Genomic DNA, 15283 nt, shown 5'->3' with positions numbered 1-15283 from the left:
CTTTGGGCGAATCGGAAGCAGTCGTAATTACAGATTCTTTTTCAGTATGTGCTGCTCTGTCTTCAGGAGCCAACTTAACACTTATGCACATGTTTCGACAACTCATACCGACAAACTTGAAAAAACTGCAGCTCTTATGGGTACCAGGCCATCGTGGCGTATATCTCATTGAGATGGCGGATGCACTAGCCACAGTATCTCTTAGCGGTCCCCTTATCCCGATTTTGCCTGATACGGCTTACGCGACAGCAATAAGGTTTAGAAACCTCTGTTTGCATGAATACGACTGCTACTCATTGGATAAATATCGAGATTTTGCACATCTAAGATGCTGCTGGAATAGACAGTGGTGTGCAACACGGCACTTGGAAGTTACTTTTACAAGATTGCGTTGCAGAATTCCGCAACTGAATTATTATTTGCATAAAGTTGGTCTAAAGGCGTCACCTTTATGTCAGACTTGCGAAGAAATGGAAACGATAGCTCACTTCTTTTTGTTCTGTCGCCGATATTCTCATCAGCGGAAAAGATACCTGGTAGCTCCACTTGAAAAATTGGGATTAGAATTAAATGAGGCAGTAATTTTGTCGTTTGGCAGCATTAAATTCGGTTATAGCCACAGGGACGTCTGCTCTGCCGTATTTGAATACATAATTGAAACAAAGCGATTGCCATGTTAATCTGCTTATATATATATATATATATATATATATATATATATATATATATATATATATATATAATCATTTTAGACCCACCATTACCTCTGTCTCCAATCGCATCTGATAGCCTGCACCGCTCCCTGCTCAGATATACTCCTTTTTCGATTTTCGGCTTTTCTTTCTATATTTTTTTTTCAGCCCAAAATTACGTTGTGTTTGAAAAACCATTAGCCTTTTAGTTAAGATCCTGCCACCCGGTTCTTGGCCAATCCCCCTTTGTGGGTGTGCGCCAGAGTATCAAGGATCATCATCATCATCATCATACCTGGACTCTCGCATTCATCATCTCCTGTAAATAAAGGCATCTCACCGTAACAAGATTGGTGGAAGGTGCGGGGTACAGCGGAGCGATCCCAGGCGAACGATCACGGAAGCGCTACCTCAAGAACTACGCCGAAGCCGCCGACTGGCTGGTCTCACCGCTCTCTATGGATCCGATTGCTGACGGCGACACCACGCACTCTTCGTCTGGCGCTACGTGGCCCCGACACATAGTACCACGAAGCTTCTCTGGGAGGGTCGGAGAAGACGTCGACGAATGTCTGAAACACTTCAACCTTGTGAGTAAATACAATTGTTTGGACGCGGCCTCCCGGTTGTCCAACGTCGGATTGTTTCTTCAAGGGACAGCGTTGGTGTGGTTTGAAAACCACGAAGAAACACTAACGACCTGGGAAGCGTTTGAGAAAGAAATAGCGAGCTGCTTCGGGGACCCATCGATGAAGAAGAAGCGCGCTGAGCAAACTTTGATGCAGCGTGCTCAAGTCCCCGGTGAAACATGCACAACGTACATTGAAGAGATTCTAAAATTGTGCAAGTCTGTAGACCCACGCATGAAAGAAGATGACAAGGTAGGGCATCTCCTCAAAGGGGTTGCTGAGGATGTCTGCAATTTCCTCATCGGCAAGGACACCTTGGCGTCTGTAGCGGACGTAATACAACACTGCCGCACGTTTGAGACCCTGAAGGCTAGGCGCATCACTCCCAAATTTGGTAGACTTGCCAACGTCACCACCGTTGCAAGTGTCGACGTTCCTCCAACATCCTCCTGTGATCTTGCCTCAATGATCAGGCAAATCGTACGCGAAGAACTTGGACGACGTGATGCTGTCAACCCGCCGAGAGCACCTGCTATCAACACCTCCCCGCCATACGATGCAATGTGTGCTGCCGTTGATGCCACGCTATATGATGTGCCCCAATCAAGAGCACCAGAGCCCCCAACCGACAACTTACATCATCGCCGTGGTTTCCAGAACGCCTCCCGCCAACCACCTACAATGCTGTCTTCGTGGGACGATCATGGGCACATGATGCCTCGTGGAAGGTTTGGCGACGTGCGTGAGGCTCCTGTGTGCTATAACTGCGGTTTTCGTGGACATGTGGCTCGATTCTGTGGTAAAAGGCGTCGCCCCTAGCAGCGCTACTACGAGGGATCATCAGCTTCTTCTCGACAAAACCGCTGGCGTGGTGGTATGCGTTCAATGCGGGACGCGTATGTTGGGGACGGCTTCCAGCAAACGACCCCTCAGTATCGTAGCAATATTTTTAAATGTAGCGTAATGTACATGAGACGACAATTTTGGCTATCTAATTTTATAATCATCCTATATATACTCTTATGCTTTAACCGTCATGTCCGGTTAATGCCAATTGTAATTATGTGCAAACTGCTGACGTTGATTTATGTAGCACTGTTCAGGGCTACCATCCTCGCGAGCACCAGCGCAAGCACCAGCGTTCATATCAGCTGACCGCTTGTGGTGTTGGTAATATCCAAGTAGCTGTTGGCATCCTTGTGAAACAGTGAAGAAGTGCTAGTATAAATATTATGTGGCTATCTTACGTATGTGTGTGCGTACTTATATTTAACGCCACTTCGTAATGTTTTGCTGAATATAAAAATCACAACACAGTCACCTTCCATTCGCTTGCTTCGCATAACATCAATTAAGGTACGTGGGATATGCTGATCTTTTTTAAAGACGATAGTCTTTCTTGGGGACCTTCGACGAAAAAAATTTGGTCTGTCTGTCTGTCTGTCTGTACATTTGTCTATTGTTAGGTTTGGCCTGGAGATTCGTCTCTCAATCCCGTCGGCGCCCTGTCTGACGGACGCTGTCGGGTATTTGAGCGATTATCCAGACCAGGCGGCGGGCAGAGGCGAGTTCCCGTCCTTCAAGTGCGGACGCCTTTGTCGTCCCTTCAGGCAGCAGCGTGACTGATGGCCTCGTCGACTCGTCGGGCGACAGGAGGGCTGGCGTGGCCGGCGCCGGAGCTGACAGAGGAGCGGCGCTCCCTTTTGATCCCCAATCACCAAGCCGACCGGCCGACTGCCTATGCTCGTCAGGCATTGTACGTGCTAGCCGGAGGACGAGACGTCGTGTCGCCAAGACGCTGTTAACCATTCGAGAGAGGCCAACAAAGCCAGCATCTTCCTGGAGGAGACCGACGGCCACCGCAAATCACCCCGCTAATTGAGCGAACAAAATCGGCGGACCCTTTGAAGTATGCTGCCAGGATCGTGGGAACTCTCGAGTAGCGGCACACACACGACGAGGAAGAGCCCTGCTGGCGCCACCACAGTGCAGTGTTCACGTGGACCGTGCATGCTCGCCCCCCTCACCTGTGTGTGCGTGATTGGTGTTCGACTCGGAGAGGAGGAGCCTGACAGGGCATAAAACGACGCGACAGAGTGCTGGACGTCGCTCTGAACTATGTATCGTTCAACCACCACGCTCGTGGTTTGTGAAACCACTAACCTTTTCCTTTCTGTAAATATGTGTAAATAGTGACATAAACCCATGTTTTGTTTCTCGTATCCTCCTCCGTTCCATCAGCGACCCTCCTTCTTTCCCATCCCTTACAACTGGTGACAGCGGTGGGATGCCATCACCTGCAACTTCCTTCGTCCACTTTACAACTGGTGGCAGCGGTGGGATGCCATGAGCGACCGTCTTTCTTCCTTCAACCTTAACACTATTTGTCCGCCCTAACGATACCTCAAACGGCACCGAACGGCCAACCCCATCCGCTGCGCCCACCAATATTGCTCAAGGTTTAGCGTTTATAGTTGTGCGATTGTCAATTAAAAATCAAATATTGCGCATATTTGAGGCACTATTACAACATGTCTATGTTTTGTATGTCTGACTTTATACTAGAAGAGGACACACACAAAATACTCTAAGGACTGTAGCGTTTATCGCGCTGCGCTAACAGTGCAACGCGATGATCAAGAAGGTGTTTCCAACGTTTTGCTACGACGGCACGGTGGTGGCACCTGCCCGTCGCTTTCCATTCTACACCTTATCACCTCCGTGACTGGCGCGCATCTTTCTGCGCGGTCGCGCATGCCTACGTTTTCGAAGATAACTGCCAGATGGCGCTGGTGTTTAACGTGCCTAGATGCGCTTGTTCACCTCCGTTACACGCTCGAGGCACTCTAACGCAGCGCCTTCAGAATACCATTCAGCGATTTTCTTGCGCAGAACATCAAATAAACGTTTTTGATCACTCTCTCCAGACGCAAGACGTCTTGCGTCTGGACGACAATTACTGTGTAACGTGTAGATTCGGGCCAATTTTTTTTTTCGAGCTATTCTGTCGTGCTTTTTTTACCGCAGCATCTGAATAGTATGGCGGCCCACAACAACAGGAAAATGCTTGGTAAAGTATGAAGAAATCTAGCTTTGAAAAATATGCCATGACAACTAATTTCGCTTTATGCAGTAACATATACGGCATTGACTTGTAATTTTTGCGCTAAGCCATTAAAATCAAATAATAATAATAATAATAATAATAATAATAATAATAATATTAATAATAATAATAATAATAATAATAATAATGAAGAATGATGCCACCTACGATTCTCGGTCACGTCGTATCCAAGCACAGTATACATCCAGACCCAGCTAAATTACCTGCTCTAGCCTACTTCCCCGCACCAACGACTGTGAAGCAGGTAAGCTTCATAGGGTTATACTCCTTCTTTCGCCGGTTCGTGTGCATTTTCGCCTCTTCTTTGCGCCTCTCACCCAACGTTTAAGCAGCGCCACCGATATTTCGTCGCGGTCTTCCAAGCGCTGTCCCACCTTCTCTACCGTTCGATGTGTCCTCACTGCAGCAACAATATTGCGTCACTACGATCCTATGGCTGGCTAGTGAGGTCCACACCATCGGTTCGGTCCTTGCGCAACAAAATTCTGGATTCGGCGAGTATGTCATCGCATACGCGAGCAGAACTTTGACCAAGGCGAAGTCCAACAGTATAGTGTCACCGAGAAAGAAGGCCTGGCGATCGTTTGGGTTCTCGTCAAGTTCCGCCCTCATCTTTATGGCCGTACTTTTGATGTAGTAACTGATCGCAACGCAGTATGCCGGTTGTCTTCGCTCAAGGATATATCGGGACACCTTTCCCGTTGAGCTCTTCGGCTTGAAAATTATGACATCAGCGCTATATATTGTTCCGGTCGCAAGCATACCGATGATTATGCTCTGTCGCGGTCTCCACTATCTACAGACATTGCAATAATGAGCCAGAAGACATTGCGCCAGAAAGACACCCACGACGACGACCATCCTCCTGCAGCAAGGTTCGTTCAGGGGCACTTGTTGGCTCCATGTACCATCCTGCACTCCTGTTTTAACGCCCAAGTTACTCTCCAATTATTATGGTCCCTACCGCGTGGTTGAGTGTGCATAGCCCGTGAACTACGCCATCGTACCTCTCAAGCCACCGAGCGACTATCGTCAGCGTGGACGTGATAACGTCCACGTAGACCACCTCAAGCCGTACTTCAAGCAGCTTGTTCCCACCTGTTAGATTGCCAGGATGGGTTCATATTTTTCGATGGGGGGCAATTATAATGTAAAAAGACGTTAATATGACGGTCTAAATTATCACCGCGATGAGACGAAGGCACGAAATTGGCACTCGAGCACCACAATCACGGCCTGCCTGCGTACATTTCGAGCTACCACCCGCTTTCTTGGCTTGCTCAAAAACAACGACAACAACAACAACAACAACAACAACAACAATGATATTAATAATAATAATAATAATAATAATAATAATAATAATAATAATAATAATAATAATAATAATATTAATAATAATAATATAATAATATGGAAAGCTGTGACACGATTTTCGGCGCAACAATGCGTACTGTTGGTCCTCGGAAAACGGCGGGAAGTTCAGGAGAAAACATTCGCGATTAACGCCTGGTTTTTCTCAGCGCTCTTTCGCCGTCTGCAGTCAGCCAACTGTAGCTGAATGTCTACACCACTGCGCTATGTGTGCTAACACTGAATTGCTTTGTAAAATGTTCCTAGGAGTGATTGCTACACTCTTGCAGCTGCGTGCTGATTAGTAAGCCTTCTTTTCAGATGATGAATGAATGAATCATTACCCAGGGGTACCTATAACCAGGTCAGTGTTATTCTACTTATGGGTTGTAGTATTCGTTGGTGATCAAGCCAAAATACAAATTTTCCTTCCTGTCATCGCCATCTGCTCCTTGCGAATAGCACATTTTGTGATCTCTCCCATAGATAGCTGCTTTGTGGACAAGCCCTATAAAGCTCAGTGTGAACCAATCGCTTCCCAAAGTGAGCAACCTGTCCAAGTGTTTCCATCTATTGCACACTGTTATTGGTAGGGTGGCTACAATGAAATGAATCGAACAGATGATTAGCCCAAAGAGAGAATGTAGAAGATTCATTGTTATATTTAGTTTTAGTGTGACAATGATGGTGTAAATTGGCAAATTACCTTTACCGTAAGTGGTATCTAAACCCACAACCTTCAAATTACGAGTCTGAGGCTCTACCATTTGAGTGGATGTAGTATAAACTATACATATTCAAACAAAATGTTCAATGTTGAAGTTGGATGAATCGGAGGGAAACCACATTTTAGGGACTTTTTCGAAGTTTTATAGAACCAAGATATTCTAGTGCTATAATGAGAAGCATGTGCAGCCGTTAAAACAGATTCAGAGCCAATTGTATATAATAACACTCAGCTATTTGCAACATAAATAAAATCAGCTCATGCGTGGATCGCATACAAAATTAGAAAATAAACTGTAAACAATTAAAATCAATTTGTCTTGACAGTGCTTGCGATGTTTGTGGCATGTAGGTGTCGACAAGTGTGGGCATGCTGTGTGCGTACGCCATGGCTGGCTTCGCATGGCAGCAACAGGCGGTCGGCTGCGCGATGGCCTCGGTTCCCATGCTGGCTTTGCAGCGCTATGTGATCGAGAATCCGCGGTGGCTGATGTCCAAGCACCTTTCACTGGACGCCGACACGTCCGTGATGCGCCTGTACGGTCTCGATCCTCCACCCGACCTGCGCGAGAGGAAGAAAAAAGGAGCCGAGGAGCGTAAGCCAGCCTCTACTTCCAGCCGCCTGTGGCCCAGTGACGTAAGGTAGGGAAGCTGTGCTGTGGACATTGGACTGGTCAAAATCGAATTCTGTGAACACACTAACATGTGTTTTTTGACTACTCATTGTTTTATGCCATAACGTAGGATGTGTGAGCGTTTTCAGGCTCTTCCGCGCATGGCTCATGACGGTGATTTTGGCATAATACTGGTCACGTCGCTCCAACCGCTTCCTTCACTGCAGGGGTCTCACTCCAACTCAGCTCAGCGAGCAGGACGCAGTACCAATTTAGTCTCACAAGGCCCGGGACATTGAAGAGGTCAAAGTGAGTGGGAGGAGGGAGGTCGAAGTTTTAAAAAATGGCAGCATATCTACAGAGTGAATGATGGAGCTTTGGGCGAAGCATCCGTCCGTCCATTTGTTCTTGCTTCCGTCCGTCCATGCGTCCGTCTGTGTGACCGTCCGTGCGTCCATTCGGCCGTCTGTACGTGCGTCTGTTCGTGCGTCCACACGTCCACCTGTGCGTCCGTCCCTGCGTTCGTCCATGCATCCGCCCCTGCGTCCGTCCATGCGTCCATCCGTCGGTGCAGCCATCCGTGAGTCCGTCCATGCATATCTCTGTGTGTCTGTTCGTCCTTCTATTCAACACTCCAAGTACCACCATCTCGCATATTTTCATCATATATTCCCGATATAGAAGCACCACCATACAGCGGACATTCCAAGGACTAAACTAGAGGTGGCACACGCACACTTTCGTACGGCTTGCGCATCGGGTCTACTTCCCACCTTTAACCACCTCGACTTCATGGTATATACTAGTTCACTGTATTCATGACACTGCGTCCCAACGCTCGCTAAACCTTTCTAAAACGAAGGAGGTTACGCCCAGCGAATATAACGTAGCAACCCTTTCTTGTCAGATAGTGCTCAACGTACATGCCAATGGCTGCTGATTGGGAATGAGAGACAGGAGAATCCGGCTTTTAGTTAACGCGCACGCTACGAATTTTTTATTGTTCAACAACGCAAAGGAGAAATCTCCCACCGGCACCACTTTACAGGTCAAAATGTAAGACTGGTTACACACTACGACTACGACGAGGGATGAACGGGTGCCGCTTTAAGGAGCTTCGCCCCTAAAAAAAGTATACATATTGTCACGACGCTCCAGGTGTCTAGAGAAAGTGTATTGAGTTCGGAGCAACAGGGCTCTTACCAAACGCGTTGGTTGGGCTCGCTCGCCAGAACTGGGGCAAGCGGGCACTTCTTTTTTTAGTGGTGTGAGTCTTCGCCTTGGCATACGACCCAGTACTAGAAGTAGGTAGCAATATTCCTCCTTCACAAACAAAAACGAGCATCGTCTCAATGGTGTAAAGTTATTGTAAAAACGAAACAAAAACGAAGCAGCTAAAGCTATAGAAAAGGACACTAATAGTCAAGTGTTACACGCAAACAGTTCACCAATGATAAAGCAATCGCTGTAGCACAAATAAAAAACACAGGAAAAGGTTCTTTTATGAACGCGCAAAATAAGGCATCATGCGCACCACACGAACTATGTCAGAGCTTGGTTGTCTTCGTTGCACCCATGTTGACGACGCAGGGTCCGGAACGAATTCGCAGTTTGCGTCACTCACGCGGCGCAACACTTTATACGGACCGAAGTATCTGCTTAGAAACTTTTCGGAGAGGCCACAGCGACGAACAGGGGTCCAAACCCAAACTTGGTCTCCCAGACAGTAAGATACGTCATTGTGACGAATGTTGTAACGTCGTGCATCGACCTGTTGCTGCTGACTAATGCGTAGTTCTGCGTGCTGGTGAGTTTCCTCGGCCAGCTCTGAAAATTCTTCGGCGTCATTTATTAATTTATCGGCGTCTTCACAAGGAAGCATAACATCCATCATCGTCTGAACTTCGCGGCTTTGGAGAAGGCGAAACGGTGTAAATAGCGTTGTTTCTTGAACAGCGGTGTTATAAGCGACCGTCACATAAATCAAAATGGGATCCCATGTTTTGTGTTGGACTTTGATGTACATGGTGAGCTCGTTTCTGTGCGAATGGTAAGCAGTCGTCGTTTCATGCCTAGCCTTTCTTAGTCGAAAACCTTCATCCATAAGCTTTGCAGTGAACACTGTTCCTCTGTCGGTTATCACTGCAGATGGAGCACCGTGGTACCGAACAATGTGGTACATGAATAACTTTGCTACCTCAGAAACCGTGGCTCGTGGTATCGCCTCTGTTTCAGCGAATCATAGCGAATCAGATAGTCAGTTGCAACAATGACCCATTTGTTGCCGTCGGCCAATAAAGGAAAAGGGCCGAGAATGTCTATGCCGACTTGGTCGAATGTCTTGTGGGGTGGATCAATTGGCTGAAGTAATCCAGCCGACTTGCTTGGTGGCGACGTTCAACGCTGGCATTGACGACAGCTTTTAACGTACTGCTTCACGCTTCCAAAAGTCAAGGCTAGTAGTACGTCCCGCTTGCTCTGGCGAGCGTTCGAGAGTAACCTAGATGACCATATGTGGGCTCATCGTGACACGCGGAGAGGACTTCGTCCCGCATGTCCTTCGCAACGACGAGGAGGTATACGCGGCTCATAGAGCAGGCGTTTTATTGCGATAGTAATTAAATGCACACTCTCGGCTGGATTTCACCACCGGCGTCGGCGTCATGCATGGTATATTCATACGTGTCTATATATATAAAAACGCAAGAAAGCAAAATCTATAAAAAAGACTCCGGCACGCTGAATCGAACGAGGGACCTCTGCGTCTATTGCGAGGTGTTAATCACTTTGCAACCGGAAGGGACCTCTTTCGACGTCCAAACGGCAAGCTATTTATATTTATCACTTACCCCTGTTAGCGAACATTTCGGGGTGGGGGGGACTAGTGTTTTCAGCCTTATCAGCAAGATGGCACAGTGAGCGCACGGCGGCTAGAGTGCCTCGATACCCGCTCCTCTGCTCGGGGGTGCGCACATCGAGGCACCCTAGTGGCGGCTCTCATCTCTCACGCGAACTTTGGCCCCCGTAGAGAATAAAGGGGTGTACGCTCGATCACGAGCCCTTATCTTGCAGTGGTGAAGATCATGCGTCTTGGCTAGCCTTTGAGTTTCACCGGAACAATTCTGTTGTTACCTGGCGCACAACGTGCACCGCAATCGCCTCCGTTTGCGAAAAGGGTGCGCTGTTCAGACACAGCGAAGTATCAACTGAGATGCTTATACGTGTTCACCTGTACCTGTGAGTACGTTTCAAGCGTTATTTGGGCGTGAGAAACGCGGGGCACGTTTCGATCGCTTGCCATTCTGCTCGTGACCTTCCAGTTTGTTGATATCATGTTCATTGCTTCGCCTTTTCGGCAAAGCTGCGACTTCTAAATGCGAAGCATTTCTTAGCAAACTTCGGCGACTTTGTGCGTATCTATCTATCTATCTATCTATCTATCTATCTATCTATCTATCTATCTATCTATCTATCTATCTATCTATCTCTCTATCTATCTATCTATCTATCTATCTATCTATCTAGCCACCTACGATCTTTAGTTCTTCTGGCCGTTTCAAAAATGGTATCACTACCAAACTTGGCATGACATAACATGACTGTATCAAGCACATATTTGACTAGTCGCAACAAGAAAATCATGACATGGATGCCATGAATTTCATGATTTAGATTTCATGGTCCTGTCGCTTTTACGGTAGTTTCGTTCGCATGGCAGGTTGCAAAACTGGTATGGTATATTATGATTGCATGGTGAACACAAGCGACAGACCCTAACATGAAAATCATGACATGGGTGTCATGTAACAACGTGAATACATGCCACGCTCATGATGCGCTGGCGACCGTTTCACCAGGTTCACTTATAACAAATTTGGTATTACTGGACGTCAACGGATGACGAAGGTTTATTACTGGTGCAGACATGATAAACAAGAGATGCGTGTCATGTATCAACATGACTACATGTCACGCTCATGATGCGCTCGCGGCCGTTTCCATAGCTTGGCATGCACCAAAATTAGTATTGCGCGACGCGAACGGACGACATAGATGACACATACAAACTTGATAATCACGACGTACGTGTCATGTAAAAACATGACTACATGCCACACTTATGACGCACTCACGGCCGTTTCGCTAGCTTTAGATATACCAAATTTGGTATTACGTTACGTCAATGAATGACGAAGCTGCCTGACTTGTCCAAACATGATAATCATGAGATGTCTGCCATGTGAGAACATGGCTACATGCCACAGTCAAGGCGCCAATACATTTCAACGTGACGTGGTGTGCGTGCTCACCGGCGTTCATTTCGTCGGGTCAGGCCAGTGTTGGCACGCCAGGCACTGGTCCTGCCATATTCTCGAAGGCGCGCACCGCGCGGCGTTGCTTTGACGCATGATTCAATACCGTACTTACGAATGACTAAACACGAAGAGAACAGAGTCGATGCTATTCTTAAGAAAGTAATTAAGCGCGCACTTGATTTACCCATCAGCACTTCAAATCAGAAACTCTCTGCCTTGGGAGTCTTTAACTCTATACAAGAGCTCCACGAAGCCCACCTCACAAATCAATATACGCGTCTTACGTAGATGCCCCCCGGGCGGCGCCTACTGGACCGCCTCTTGATCCGGCACGAATGCGAAATCGAAAACGCGGAGCGTATTACTGAACTTTGGAGAACAAAACTCTGGGTGTTCCCGCTTCCCCGCAATATGACCAGGGAGGCGCACCAGGGTAGAAGGCAAGCGCGCGCTGAGGCACTTGAACAACGGCTTGGCTCCCGTAATGGGGTCTATTACGTCGATGTGGCCGGGCCGTCACCAAGGGATATTACACGGCGGCGGTAATACATCAAGGAACGCAGGTGGACGGCCTCACTTTCAGAGCCACAAGCTCAAGTAAGGCGGAGGAGGTGGCAATTGCACTCGCAGTATCCCATCCAAACTCAAAACAAATAGTTACAGACTCTCGAAGAGCCTGCGAGAGCTATCTTGCAGGAGAAATCTCTCCATTGGCTAATAGACTTTTAAAATTCCGCATCAGGAACCGCGATCCTACCCCAAAACGTCTTATATGGACTCCGGGACATCAGGGTCTACAGGGTAACGAGGCTGCACATGCAGCGGCCCGCGTGCTTACTTCCCGGGAAACTCCCTGTTCCCCTGATAGACCTGAACGTCCCACACCTTTAACACGGTTTCGAGAAATCAAAGAATACTACATTGAGCAACGCCGCTTGTATCCCGCACCAGTGAAGGGACTCTCGAAAACGGAGGAGCGCGTCCTGCGGTGCCTACAGACAAACACGCTGCTCTGTCCAGCCATACTCAAATATTACGACCCAAAAATAAGTGGGCAGTGCCAGTACTGTGGGGAAGTGGCCAACACTTACCATATGGTCTGGGACTGCCAAATGAACCCAAAATTAACCCCCTTTCCCAACCCCACCAAAGAGGACTGGGAGACGATCCTACTCAATAGCTCCACACTAGACGAACAGCGAACTCTAGTTCAGCGGGCTCGGGTGGCGGCCTCGACTAATGACGTCCCGGACTAGGGATGTCAACCAGCCCGGTGGGGATAAGGGCTATCTGGCACAGCCGGCATCAATAAGGGTTTTTTCCTCCTCTTCCTTGATGCATGCGCATTTCAGTGCATCCGTCATCCCTACGTCACGAAAAGAGGGAGACGCAGTGTTCTCTGGGAACACATCGGCGCGAAATGCAGCAAGTCGCATTTCGCGCTGGTTGCCGTCGGTCCGCGCCGACGGACGCTGGTCGTGCCTGGTGTCAGACTATCCACCTTTTCACAGAGGGAAAAAAACCCCGCCAAGATGGGCTGTGCGCGGGAGTACGAACGCTGAGGGCGCAGTCTTGTCAATGTATTTTTTAGGAGAGACGCCAATTTGCACAGCCCAAAGAGGACTATGGCGGTGCCCAGGGAGGCATTTTTTAAAAGGTCAATAGAGTGCTCGCGTTTTGCTAGCGTAGCGTCGCTGTGCCCAGCGTGCGCGCGCGTCAACGGCACATTGGAGTATATTGAGTCCTTCATGACACGCTTTTTATATACAAAATTTGGTGTCACGTGACGCCAGTGCATGATGAAAGTATATGACTGGTGCAAACCTGATAATCCTGACACGCGTGTCATATAGGAACATGACAACATACCATGCTCACAGCGTGCTCGTGGTCGTTTCGCTAGCTCCACATGTACTAGTTTTGGTATCACGTGACGTGAATAGATGACGAAGGTAAACGACACATTCAAACATGAAAACCATGACACGGAAGTAATGTACGGCATCATTAACCTCCACCTCAAAATGTTGTGCTGATTTTAAAGTGACTTATTAGCTTTTCTTATTCGTGCTTCGCATATCATTGATTCCCACCTTACGCGGAATCTGCCAATTTTTCTCTCTACAGGATGTTATCTCGAAGGCAGAAAGACGTCGCGATGCGAGATAGATGGCGAGGTATAACGGTGCTACGACTCTCTAAAGAATTGATGTGCGGTCGAATCTCTTCATTCTCTCGCTGCCGTCTGCTCAAGTTCGATGAGCTAAGGGCGCCCAGGAATTCATCATGGTTCTCTTCTTTCTGACTGACTAAATGTATGGGCGAATGAGACAGTGTATCAGCGTCTTCGTGCTTCCGTCCAGACTTATAGACGATGGTCGCATCAAATTCCTGTAGACGCAAGCTTCACTGGTGCCAGACGTCCTGAGGGATCACACGTGTTCACCAACCAGCAGAGGGCATGGTGGTCCGTTACCACTTTGAAAGGATGACCATAGAGGCATGGGTGAAACTTGGGGATCGCCCATACTACTGCGAGGCACTCTTTCTCTGTGGTCGAGTAATTCACCTCGGTACGGGACAGTGAGCGGCTGGCGTAGGCTATGACCCCTTCTTGGCCGTCTTGATGCTGGACGAGCACTGCGCCGAGGCCGATGTTACCGGCATCAGTGTGCACCTCTGTGTAGGCATCATCGTCAGAATGCGCAAGAACGGGGGCTTACTGCATCCCATGTCGTAGTTTGGCAAAAGCAACCTGTTGCTCGGTAGCCCTTACAAACGGTGTGTGGTCTTGTGTTGATAGCAGTCGATAGTAGGCGCACAAGCCCAAAAAGCGCCGAACAGCCTTTTTGTCTGTAGGAGGCGGAAACGTGGCTACAGCGGCAAGTTTGGCAAGTTTGTCGGGATCGGAGTGGAGTCCTTTCGCGTTCACTACATGTCCAATGAACTTGAGCTCTTCGTAACCAAAGGGACACTTCTCCGGTTTTAGGTTAAGATCTACTCATCAAATAGCCTCTAGCGCACCCCTAAGGTGGTGAAGATGTTGCTGGAATGTTTCAGAAAAAACGACTATATCATCAAGGTACAGGAGGCAAGTATTCCACTTCAGACTAGTTAGCACAGTGTCCATCATTCGCTGGAAAGTTGTGGGCGCTGAACACAAACCAAAAGGAAGGACTCGAAATTCATACATGCCGTCCGGGGTACAAAGGCCGTTTTCTCGCGGTCTCGCTCGTCAACCTCAATCTGCCATTACCCGCTTTTTAAATCCAAAGAGGAAAAGTAGTGAGCGCGGCATAATCTGTCTAACGAGTCATCGATGCGTGGCAGCGGGTACACGTCCTTTTCAGTCACGCTGTTCAGCTTTCGGTAATCGACGCAATAGCGTATCGTTCCGTCTTTCTTTTTGACTAGGATGACCGGAGAGGACCACGTGCTGTTGGTAGGCTAGATGATGCCGTCGTCAAGCATTTCTCGAACTTGCGTACGAATGGCTTCTCGTTCCTTCGTTGACACGCGGTAAGGCTGCTGGTGTACTGGGTGGGAGTCGTCGTAAGTGATGATTCTGTGCCTAGTGATCGAAGTCGGGTGCACCTTAGAGGAAGCAGCGAAGCATGACTTGAATTCAAGTAAGAGTTTTCGCAGTGCTGTTTGGTTTTCTGACGAGAGGTCAGAATTAATGTCGACATTGTTTAGAGACGTATGGGCGGCCACCGCTGCATCCGACGTGAAGCAGGTGGGAACGGTTCCTCATTCATCGGCAAAGGCTAGCGAAGTGCCACGAAAAAGGTGTCGATATTGGTTACTAAAATTTGCAACCAGTAGT

General features: G+C 48.1%; 1 protein-coding gene across 1 annotated transcript in view; it reads left to right on the top strand.

Annotated features, from left to right (window-relative positions):
• LOC119178595 (facilitated trehalose transporter Tret1-like) overlaps nt 1-15283 on the top strand; it is a 36100-nt gene that overhangs the window by 4046 nt on the left and 16771 nt on the right. The window contains exon 3 of the mRNA XM_075883645.1: nt 6880-7169. Coding sequence (XP_075739760.1) covers nt 6880-7169 — 290 coding nt within the window. The remainder of the gene's footprint in view (nt 1-6879; nt 7170-15283) is intronic.

The sequence above is a fragment of the Rhipicephalus microplus genome, unplaced genomic scaffold (genome assembly GCF_043290135.1).
Source record: "Rhipicephalus microplus isolate Deutch F79 unplaced genomic scaffold, USDA_Rmic scaffold_18, whole genome shotgun sequence".
Classification (NCBI taxonomy): domain Eukaryota; kingdom Metazoa; phylum Arthropoda; class Arachnida; order Ixodida; family Ixodidae; genus Rhipicephalus; species Rhipicephalus microplus.
The sequence above is the reverse complement of the archived record's forward strand: the minus strand, read 5'-3'. Positions and strand labels throughout refer to the sequence as shown.